We start from the raw sequence: 12,093 nt of genomic DNA on the forward strand, positions 1-12,093 counted from the left end.
CCCACCACAGGTGGCTGCTGGGAGCCTTCACAGGGCAAACAATAGCTCTGTGGGAGACTGTGGACAGGTGGTGCCACCTCTTTGAGCCTCAGAGTTCCCATCTTTAAATAATAGCACCTGTCACATGGGGTTCCATGGGCATTAAATGAGACACTGTATAGAAAGTGCCTGGCCCAGGGCTGGTTTGCAGACCTGCTCCAGGGTCCCCTTCTCGTGGCACAACACACATATTACACCTAAAACACTGCCCCATGTGGGAGACTCTCCCCACCTCACTTTCCACACGGCCCCTCCCACCCCCGCTTCTAGTCAGGGCGTGGCACAAGGCTGCTGCTCAGTTCAGGGCCACAGAGATGCTCTGACCTTGTTCACAAGGCCATCTGGTCCACCCTGCTCAGATGTTCCCACATGGCTTGTGTACCTCCGTGGGGAAGGCTGACACTGTCCAACCTGAGGAGCTGCTCAGTATTTGGGCTCCAGATGCTTGTGAACCTACTACGTGTATTCTCATGTGAGCACACTTGTGCCCTGTGCCTTTAACTGTGTGGACAGGCGCCTTAGCCTATGGTTTGATGTCTCAGGTGGTCTCATGTCTCAGGTGGTCTCCTGCTGTTACTTGTTTTGACCTTGAGAACGATTGGGTCCTCTTTTCTCCAGTCTCGGGGTTTGGAAACCCATCAGCCTTTCCCATACTCTCACTAAAGAATTTGCCTTCTGAATGAGGACCAGATCTTAGCCTGTAATGGGCTGGGCCCTAATTTCATGCATCTCCGGGTCCAGCCCTTAACCCATTGCTTGACTCAGAAGAGGCGCCTGGTGAAAACCTATCCAATCAACCCCTTTCACCCAATTTCAGTGACATAAGAACTTTGGTGCCCAGATCATGCCCCAGTTCCCTCATCTATGAAGTGAGGTGCTCCTGTTCCCCCAACCCCCACCAGAGAGGGAAATGTGCACCTGACACTAGCGCATAGGAAAGAAATTGCTATTTTTGCATAGGCCTCCCCAGAATAAGGCGTTAAGATTCCCATTTCCCTCAAGGGCTGCTGGTCAAGGTGGTACACGCTGCTCTCAGCAGACCGGCCTGAGACGCAAACCCTGAGACAGTTCTTGGGGAGTGTGCTGCTGGGCTTTAAAAGTGTATCCGAGCGTGAGGTTTCCACAGGATATTTTTGCAAAACCACACAGCATAGAGATTGTTCTATGTAAAAGATAAGAAGGGCTGACCCATAAGCTAATTGAATCATGCAAATAACTACTTAGCCCTGAGAGAGATCCCTACAAGCAGGCTGAGTGCCCGTGTGAGGAAGGACAGCTCGGAGGCCAATCTATTTCACAAAGTTTACTCTCACAGTATATAGCTGCCTCAAGATTAATGGGAGTGGTGGCCCTAGACCTTGTTTTGCCTGGTTCTACCAACTGAAATAGTAAAAGAGTTATATTTATCACAGACAATTTGCTGCAACTGATTAACATTAATCTGATTTCCTGTGAGTCAATTTCCTTGAGATATATAGTAAACAGGCCAATTACCTGTTATTGACTTCTTTTATTATAAAGATATAGGTATTAGCAACAGATGTCTATGTAAAAATATGGAATTTCTAACCATTTAAATAAAACAAAAACAATGTTTAATCCAGTTAAAGTATTTCTAGTTGGTCTTACATTTCTCAAGTTCAGAGTTTTTTAAAAGATGTGTTAAGAGATGTTGTGGGTTTGTGCTATTTTTTTTAATGGAATGTGGGGCTCACTCTTTTCAGACAAATTTTTGCTTATTCCTAACTGGTATCTCACAAAAGTTATGAATGTAAGAAGTGAACATGATAAGACTGGTTACTTTTGAAAAATTCCAACAAAGGTTATTCTAGCTAACAAATGCCACCTGCATCATCAGGTCAGGAGGGTGGGAGTTCCCAGGCTAGAGACCTAAGTCTTGTTACCTATGGCATTTGCTTAACTTTTATGAGTTGTAGGTTCCTAGTGTATGAAAATGGCCGCATTTTCCTTGCATCATGGTGACAGCACAAGGGCCAGAAGCCTGCACAGAGCCATCAGTCAGCAGGGCCTGGTCTTTCCTCCCAACATCCCTGTTCACAGGCCGCGTACTTCGAACCCGGGCCTGCCTCTGGGTAGGCTCCCTCCTTGGCCTGTCCTGGCTGGCTCACATGGTGGTGTAAGAAACGGCATCAACATTTAATCATGAAAGCAAAAAGTTTATTCATGTTTGAAACTACATATAACTACCACGAGGAAGACTTTTTCAATCCAGGGTGTAATCCAGTTAGAAAGGAACACGAAACGTTTTTAATACATTAGAATCACCGCCACAAATTATTTTCATGACTCAATCAGTTTCAGAATCGCATACAATACAAAAAGAGAGAAAGGAGGGGGGGCCCCATTACACAGGGTGAAATATACAGTACTGAATACTGAAATCTGAATGCATCACAATTAGTCGCCGCTTTTTTTTTTTTTGCATGAATTAGTAACAAGATGAAGAACATTCAAAATGTTTCTTGGTATTTACAACAGTTTTACTGATCCTGTTTTAAGACCCAATGTTTCCACTCTCGGTTTTTTAAAAGTTGCAAATGCAACCCTGATTTTTCTTTTAAAAGATTACAATGTACATTACATTTTATGAAGGGAAACAAAGAGTTAATTACAAGATGCAAAAAGATAAGAAAGAGACAAACTACAGCGTGAGTATTGTTCAGAGGTAGTAAGTGAGCACTCTAAGCTACAGAACATGTTGAAATTCTATTGGTTTGTATGAGTTCGCATGAGGTAATAAAGCTGTGTTTTGATTGGTGAGATGTATAAATACTCTTTTGCTACACTATATACAACACTCCAAAGAGCAGGGCCTTTGTCAATGCCCAGAGGACGTAGCAAACCTTGACAAGCCTGTGCAGCACCCAGCACACACCGTAAAACCCACGCGGATCTCACGTTCACCTCCATCAGCAGCAAGTACCTTCATCTCCCAGAACAATCTGGATCCATAATATAATGACCAAGCAGACTCTGGGCACTGGTGCTTTCAGAGAGAGAAGATGCTACCAGTCTCTGATCTAATTGTAACACAAGAGATGGCAACACAATGTGACGAGGAAGATTCTTAAACACAACCATCATTAACAGAGACAGCCAAACAGCTCCTTTATTCCAACTGCATTAGCGATACGAAAGAGGGACAATCGAAGTCTGCGATGGAAAGAAGGAAGAAGTTCAATTTAGGTGAGGTGAACCTCTGCATCTGCCTTAACGATCGAGGTTTAGTATATATTGTACTTTTTTTTTTACCCTTAAGGCCAAGTAATTGGCAACTGTGAAACCATTAATGTAAAATATTGACAATAAATTATGATAAAGTAGCTACAGGACTGTCAACAATGTTAAATCTTGGCCTAATTGGATAAAGTGCTTTTTTAACATTGTGTGTTTTTAAGTATAAATACAAATGATTATGATTCCTTAAAAAACAGATTACCAAGTTCTCTAATAAGACAAGGTTTTACAGTAAAGCTGTAGATGGTGGGCTACAAAAATGCGTTCCTTTTCCTCCTATTGCTCTGAATGCACTTATCAAGGCATGTCAGCTCAGGGAAAAGTGTTGCCAGAGATTAGTTAGAGGTATCGGAGTGCACACTTCCTGGGCCTTCTGTGGGAGAAGTCACGGAAGATGGAGTTGTTGCGTCCTGCCAGCCTCCATTAGCCTGAAAGGAGAAACACAGTTCAACGGGTGCGCGTCTACATATTAATTCTACTCCCCAATTTAAAACATCCAGATGACAACATGAGAGCAAAGATGCATTAGCAAAATGTGTTTTCCAAACCCACTTTGGCAGCACTGTGAAGCATGTGTTAAAGTGGGATTAAATGCATGTAAAACAAATCCATCCCACCAAGTAAAGACTTGGCAATAAATCAGCACGCTGAAGGAGGGCTTCGGCTAGTCTCAAGCTGGCATGAAGCTCGGCCTTTGATTTGATGGCAAAGATAAAGTGACTCAAAGAGAAATCTTTTAAGAAGGGAGCAGGGGAGAAGCTCAGTGCAGTGCATCGGCAAGACCTTGGGCTCCATGAAGTAGAAACTTCAGCAGGGCTTAATCCTCATTTCCATAGAGAAGAACTTGCCCGCCCTTATGCACACATGCCTGACAGCCAGCTACTCTACACCCTGGGAAATGAAGGCCAGACTTTCCCTCCAAATAGGATCCTCCTGAATGAAAACACATGAACTGTGGAGGAGCGCACACTATTCAAATCTATATTCCAATTATCTCTAACTGGGGCTCCTATTTGGGATCTTGCTACCGCCTTTCACATGCCGCTGGCCCTTCCTGCCTCAGGTCTGCATCAGCAATAACAGTACTCAGAAACAAATTTGCCTCATGTCTTGGCCTATAGAGGCAATTGCTGAAATCAATGTCTGATCAGATTTCTGCTGTGGCAGACAGCTTGTCGCTACATATTTTTATGTCAGTCAAGAGGGAGGTGCTGGGCTTGTGAGTGGGGGAACACTGAGTGGAAGTGACGGGGCGGGACTTTCTGGAGAGAAGGCAAGTGTGAGCTGGCTGACACCCGGTGCCTGCGGCACAGGCCGGCCTCGTGCTAGGCCGCCCCCAGACCCGCACCTCCCACACCACAGCAGTTGCAGGTCACAGGGCTCCCCAGGACCCCCACCTCCCTCTCGTCTGTCTGCAACTTCTGCAAGTCCACCCAAAATGTCTTCTTTAAGGTGTCACTAGGCTACCAAGAATTCTCTAGATTCCCTGCCCAGCTTGGCTCCACGATTAGATGAGCCTTGGACTAGGAACTTTTCCTTCTCCCATGGTCAAGGTTTTCAGAGAACTCTCTGCACCATTTTGCATGTAAAGCACCTTTCCCCTCTCTGGATCACAGAGAAGGGAGTGGGGACCACACAACACCACCGAGATGACCAGAACCAAAGGGAAGATTTTCCAGGCTTGAGGAAAAGCAAATTCAGGTTGCAGGGGGTGGGAAGAGTGACCGCGGTGTATTTTCAAAGCCTCAAGAGTGCAGGTGGCTGCCGGCATGCTGCACGTGTTTGTGTGGACTCTCAGAAATCCTCTTCTCTGTCTAAAAGGTAAGTTGTTTTCACCCTCAGGTATGAAAATCTACTTACAAAAAGAACTCTTACACAGATACAAGTCTAAAGATATTCCATCTGAAGTAAACATCATTCCTCTTTTATCCAAATTTATAAACAACAAATGTACAATATTTTTACCCAGCGTGGCAGCTGGAGGAGAGGTTGTCAGCAAGCATTCTTTTTTTCAAAATAAATTAATCCTTACTCTGGTGGTTTGAGATTATGCACTGTATTATACAACAGCGCCTTATCAAGCCTCATCAGTGAAGATGGAATTCATGTCTGTAAAATGCTGCAGGCAATCACAGTTTCATATTTTATCATGTTGATAAGGATATCGCACATTCTCTGAAGCATTTCAAAACACTTAAATGAAAAAGGAGAAATGCAACTAAAAGGCTTTTTATATGGTTTGTTGTGGGTTATTATGAGTTATTTATAAACCCAAAAAGAAAGATTTGACATTTCAAATGTAAAAGATTTGAGTATTTAATGGTCCTTTTTCCCCTTTACAATTGAACATCCTCCATCACTTTTTAAATCATTAATATTTACTCTCAAAGCAAGCCAAGGCCCTGAAAGGGGGAGAATTCTGTCCACTTTCTTTCTGACTCCACCACCATGTGCCAGGCAGCCCATTTCTTCCCTAAGCCTGGACTCCCGGATCCTGTCCACCCTCCACCCCAGCTCCACCCTGGGGACCCGATCCCCCTGGCTCCGTTTCAAGAGCTTTCTGTCATTTTCCATCCATGTCAGGATGGAGGGGAAAGTGAAGTTTTGGTGAATTGGCTACAGAAGTAAAATTATTTCCTCCACAATTAAAAACTGAGGGGCCATTACAAAGACTGACTATGTTTGTATCCTATATTGACAACACAGCAAATCACTCTTAAGAAGAGAATTCTTTGCGTAGCTTGGTTTGCTGATCGGTCTGGGCCCTCTAAGGTTAATGCCTTTGCCTTAACTGTCTGGGAATTCTTCCTGCTGCTGAGTTCTGAGATCAATGACCTGTGCTTCCCCACCTCCCTGGGACCACACGGCACTGCCAATAGGAGACAGCATCCTAATGGGTTGGTGCTTAAGTCCCTCCTGATGACAGCACACCAGACACTGTGGGCATCTGTGAGGAATTCCAAGGGCACCTAGGTAACATCAAGTATTTAAGTCCATAAAATGAACGTGTAGTGAAGACACAGCTGTCCCCACCTGCCAACAAGATGAGAGGCCAAGTCAAACGGCTATCAATTTACTTAGTAGTTGCTGTTCATCTGACACTGTTCCTATAGCTCTTCCAGTCTGGCTCCCCAGAGTACTCACATTCAAATTGTGTGGACTGTACAGTGAATTTCCTCCCAGGCCGTCACTGTAGCCTCCCGTCTGATTGATAACATGACGGAGGGTATCCACCTGGAGGTGACATGAAACAGAACTCGTCATCGCAATCTATTAAAACGTCATCACTTACAAAGGAAACAACTTGAACTACGTGTGCCACGAGGGGTTAGCCTCTTCAATGAAAGACAAATTTATTAATCGAATGTGACTGGCAGAATTTCAACAATTCTTTGCATATTTAAGCTCACACATCTTTGTTTTCTATGCCAGCCCAACAGTAACATCTTCATGGCAACGCAACTTTCCACCCACACTGGCCAATGTGTGCAGTGGCTGTGGGTGGGAACTCCTTCTAAGTATGCACACTGGGTCTCTCTCTCTCTCACGCATCTATGTGCATAGGACTGTTCTCAATTAACAGGATGAGAAAAAAGTTGACCCTGGAGTATACTTTAGGAACGTTTTTTAATATTCTGACTTAACAACACAGAAATAGTAATATGTTTTAAAACCATACACACACTGGCACACACAATTTTTCTGGTCTATTTTGGCACAAAAGTAAGATGCACCCAACCCCTTCTCCATGAGCTCAAGCCAGAGCCGAATGCATTCACAAAATTTATCAAGTTTGAATCATCAAAAGTCACTGTTCACTTGACTTCTTATTAAATTAAATGTTGGGGCAGATGGGTCCCGTTTGGAAGCACCCAGCCCAGGTTCTACACAGGTGTGCAGACCACTTCCATGGGGTGAGAGTAAGGAGTTTTGAGCCCAAACCCTACCCTGCTAGAAAGGCCCCGGTTGGGGCATCTCTCCTACCTGTGATTGCACATTGGCTCCGACTTGGGACCCTTGGTAAGAATCCCCATTCAGACTCTGCATGTTCATGAACATGTCCCCAGAATTTGGGAGGTTAAAAGAACCAGAAGAACCTGGAAAGGAAAGAGTTAAGTAGCTGAATAACAGAGAGCTACACACACAATCCTCATGACCTAGAGGCAGGGACAGGAGGAAAGGTACAGAAGGGAAGGATGTACACACATGAAGCATTTCCAGATCTAGGAGGACAGAGAATATAAGTCCAAGAGTTAGGTCCTGCGATTCATCTTACATCTAGGAAAGTTCTATCAATGGGGAAGGCCCAATAAGAAACAAAGAGAAAAATCAAAATAAACGGGAAAACGCCCAGTAGCTGGCCTGGAACCATCCCTTGTTTTCATTTACCACCAGGATCTGGTCATTACACGTGCTCCTCACCATCATTAACTGCCATGGTGGACAATCACCCAGAGGAGAAACATTTTTCCTAAATGCTTTCTTAGCTATACACTCTACCTAACTCTCCTTTCATCTGTTTCATGCTCCATTAGAAAGAACCTGGGGTGGGCAGGGTGTGGGGGAGAGGAAGACGACAAAACAATTAAAAAAATGGTAAACTTTCTGAACTTTTAAAGATACATTACTAGATCTCATTTAAAAAGCCCTTGAATTGCTTCTCAAGTCCATTTGTTTGGACTTGCTGCACATCTTTCATTGTCACTCAAGTTCCCTATAATTTAAAGATGTTTCTAATTCCATCACAAATGTCACATAAAATCTGGTCAACATGTATTTGAGGAGCAAATTGCATCTATGTATTAAGGCCCATATCCCTCACAGCTAACTCCCTACTAATCCTAGCAAGCAGCAGGTGCTGAAGAAATGCTAAGAAGGGCAGCAGACTGGAGTGCGCACTGCATTAGGTAGAAAGCATGACTGTATTTAACTCCAACATTCTAGCTTCACTGTACAGCAACGGGTAAATTTCCCATTTCTGCTACTTCATTCTATGACAGACACTATTGACCTTAAAATGACATAAGAACAATATAGTTAAAATAATCATTAGTGATGGCACTCTGCCTGATCGCTGAATTAAAAACCATTACAAAGTGTGAAAGTTCCAGAATCTACTGGTAGCAAGTGGAACTCACTACAAACAGTGGGTCTACAGGCTCTGGCCATCATTCATTCATCCATCCCAGGAAAGCCTGCATTTTTATATAAACCTTCCTCTATAAATCCACTGTGTCCTCAGTATGGCTCTTGTTTCCTGGCCTGTGGGGCAGGGCTTTGTGGCATAAAGCTGCCTGGGCCGAGCAGGGAGTGAGCGCCGGTACGCACCAGAGTTTGGCGTGGTGGGCGAATTGGTCTGGTTGTTCTGCACAGCTGCGGCCACTGCGTGTGCGGCTGTCACGGCTGTCTTTGCAGCGTAGAGGTTGGCTTCTTCCTGAAACTTGCCGATATTCTTCTTGTACCTGATTCGTTTGTTGCCAAACCAGTTGGATACCTACAAATCACAGGGACATGAGTGAAGAGAAGACAGGTCAGAGGGGGGAGAAGTCAAACTTCCAGGAACTGCTGGACACCAAGGGGCTCCCTTGGGAGACACTCAATTCTGAGCCTCCAATCGTACCCTGTGGATAATGCATAATGGTTCCGGGAGTCCACTTTCCCTTTTGGCAAACCCCTCGACACTCTTGGAAAGATACTGCTTCTGGAGCTGGTCACAGCAACACTAAAATGGCTGCAAGCCCTGTTGTTTATAAAAAAATAATCAATTGGTATGTACCAATTAGTATATAAGTGACCAGTCCCACCAAAAGTAGCTAAAAACTAAAGGAAAGATTGTTAAGTTAGAAAAATAGTAAGAAATAGTTGAGAAAGAATGACTTATTCTTCCTGGGCCTCGAATAATTTTGGCAGCTGTATAGCAGAAATCCTGTTTGGTCTGCTGAAAAGAGTAGCATCAATTAGTAATGGATGAAAAACCCCTTTGTCTCCTGCCTTAGAAGACACTGTGTGTCTGCCAGGAGGGCTGCTCAAGCTCTGCAGTTCACACGTGAGAAGGTCACAACTTGACAACTCGAATAACTCCAGTAGCATCAAATGCAACTACACAGAAGCAGCTCCGACTTTATCCGGTGGACTACACTTACTTCTTTTGCAAACTACCTATAATGTCAGCCAGTGCAAATGGAAGCGATTTCTAAAGAGGATCTTGTCCACAGGCAGATTTTATCACATTTCATTGATAGCAAAACCTCAGCCCCAGACTCAGTCACGTACTCAAGCGCCTGAAGCTGAGCTATATAAAGAAGCCAAAATCCACACAGCTGTTTATGAGAAGGTACCAATTGCTAAATAAAAGGCTCTGACCTCTCTTCTGTTAAAGTTACTGTTTAAAATATTTTTCAATAATTGTTAATAATATGTCAAAGGGGCATGTGGCTATGGTATCAGCCTGGGTGGATCACCGTTTTACCCTGAACAGTTCCTCGAAGCCTGGAGGAAAAAGGAGAGGTATAAGCCCTCCAATCCAATTTATACCAGTGGCATGCTCGTTCACCATCTTTGCCAAGTCTTTAATTGCTTTGGAAAAAGAACTCTCATTCTTCAACCTGCGGCACTCGTCCTTCTGAAAGAAGCCAGAGAACCCTGGCAAGGGGGCCACATGAGGAAGACAATGCTGGTCTCACCACTGCCCACATGCTGTTCCCTGCTGGGGAATCACTGTGCATATGCATATGTGCAGGCAGGCACGTTCACTGAAGACCTCTGTAGCTCCCGTGAGCGGAGGTTCAGCACACAGGAACAAGCCAAAACTCATCAGGAAGGGAACGTGCTACAGATTGGGACTCCATGGCTATTTCTGTTCCACCATCATGTCTTTCCCCTGAAGGACTGTATGCATCCCTTCTTTCCTTCATACCAAATAGTGGAGGTTATCATAACTATGCTTTAATGATTGTCTCCTATGTGCCTGCCCAGCATTACACAGAGCCCTTTCCATACATGTTCTCATTTAATCTTAACAATCTTAAGGCCTAGGTAGTGACTGAGGTGGTTACAATAGGCATCGCACCTGTCCCATATCCAGGTGCCTTTCTCACTCCCCTCAACTTATGTGACCTCTTAGCAGCACTGGATACTTGTAATCACCACCCCCTCCTTAAGGCACTTTTTTGCAGGGTGTCTATGATACTATGCTCTTGCTTCTCCGCCTTCCCTGACACACCAGGTGTGTGTGCATATGCACGTGGGCATCTTCTCCAACACTCAGCTCTTGGCCCTCTTTTCTTTCTCCTTGAGCAACCATATCCATATCCATTATTTCCATTTCTGTCTCTGTGTGGATGACTCCCAGATTTCCATCTTTGCCCTTAACTTCTATGAAGAATTTCAGTTCTCAATTTTTAAGACATTTCCATACAAATGTTCTGCCATGACCTCGAATTCAATAGTCTGAAATGGTACTCTAAACCTGTGCTTCCTCTATTTTCTCTTTGTGATCGTGGCATTGGCCCCTCCACAGACATGGCACTCACTACCTCACATAGTCCCTGATTCTACCATTAAACAGTTCTAATGGATATACAGTTCCCTCTTTGGAACTAAGATCTAGTTCCCTTTCATTTCTACTCATTGGTTTTAGTTCGAGCATCTAGACCAGGGTTGTCAAACTCATTTTCACTGGGGGCTGTGTCAGCCTTGCAGTAGCCTTCAAAGGGCTGAATGTAATTTTAGGACTGTATAAATGTAACTACTCCTTAACAGTTAAGCAACAGCTTGGCACTGCCGCCGGGTAGAAACAAGGTGAAGGGCTGGATTCGGCCCGTGGGCCTTGTGCTGGCCACCTGTGATCTAGACGGTCACATACAAGCTCTCAATAGCCCTAAGGGACCAAAGCCTTGTCTGCCCTCCCTTCTTGGAGTCACATATGCTTGGGGCTGGTGTGCATGATAATTGTGTAGGACACAGTAGTGAGAGGAAGAGTTAGGAAAGTGCACAAGTGAGGAATCAAGGAGGGCCTGAGCCGGGGAGGGCTGCAGGTGGGAGTGGAGAGGGCAGATATTAAGAAGGAATAGGCAGTATGTGGCCACTGATTAGCTGTGGAGGGCAAGGAGAGGGACAAGCCACAGATGATGTTCACATGGTGCCCAAGCCTCCACAGAGTGGGAGACAGACGCTCTAAGAGGAATTTCTGCACCAGGAGAAGTCAGCCTCAGTGACTGTTAGAATCCACTCCCACAGCAGAAGTGTATGGCTCTGAAAACACAAGTTCTCAGGGGGTGGAAGGATCAAGAAAAAAGGAAAAAGGATCACAGACATGGACAACAGAGGTGACTGCAGGGGATGGGGGATTGAAAGGGGGGGGTGGTAAAAGGTAATGGGAAAAATACAACAAAAATATTTCTAAATTAAGATTGGAAAGGGACCCTAAAGGTGTCCATTCTGATCATGCCTATTAAGGCAAGATCTCTTAGAACCGCCTCACCTTCCACAAGGACGCTCTCAGCTTGGGAGGCAGACCTGGCTGGTTAGCAAAAAGCCCCTTCAACATGTACTACAACTCCAGCTTGTCCAAATAGGAATGACGGGCCTTCGAAAGAGTTAAATATTGAATATATCTATTGTGCAAAGGGAGATGCTCCTGGCTGAGAGAAAATTTGGCATTCCTTAAGCACAATTAATGAAAATTCCCCAACTCTGAGTTTAGCAACAAAGGCCCATCTTAGAATTCTGTTCTTCTAAACAATTCTCTGTTGGATTCCTTGCTTTGTAGTTAATATTACCTTGACAATCAGAGAA

At 44.5% G+C, this 12,093-nt stretch overlaps 1 protein-coding gene across 2 annotated transcripts in view; it reads right to left on the minus strand.

The window, feature by feature from the left end:
• Positions 1 to 2,203: 2,203 nt before the first annotated feature.
• Positions 2,204 to 12,093, minus strand: part of PBX3 (PBX homeobox 3) — a 201,438-nt gene continuing 191,548 nt past the window's right edge. The window contains exons 6-9 of one of the 2 annotated variants that reach the window (XM_037160366.2): positions 8,626 to 8,791; positions 7,282 to 7,394; positions 6,442 to 6,531; positions 2,204 to 3,725 (exon numbers count right to left, since the gene is read on the minus strand). In XM_037160366.2, the coding sequence (XP_037016261.1) occupies positions 3,633 to 3,725; positions 6,442 to 6,531; positions 7,282 to 7,394; positions 8,626 to 8,791 (462 nt within the window). In that variant the 3' untranslated portion in view covers positions 2,204 to 3,632. The remainder of the gene's footprint in view (positions 3,726 to 6,441; positions 6,532 to 7,281; positions 7,395 to 8,625; positions 8,792 to 12,093) is intronic. The other variant, XM_037160447.2, reaches the window with a different exon arrangement.

This window comes from Artibeus jamaicensis, unplaced genomic scaffold (assembly GCF_021234435.1).
Source record: "Artibeus jamaicensis isolate MK-2021 breed Jamaican fruit bat unplaced genomic scaffold, CSHL_Jam_final contig_471, whole genome shotgun sequence".
In the NCBI taxonomy this organism is placed as follows: Eukaryota; Metazoa; Chordata; class Mammalia; order Chiroptera; family Phyllostomidae; genus Artibeus; species Artibeus jamaicensis.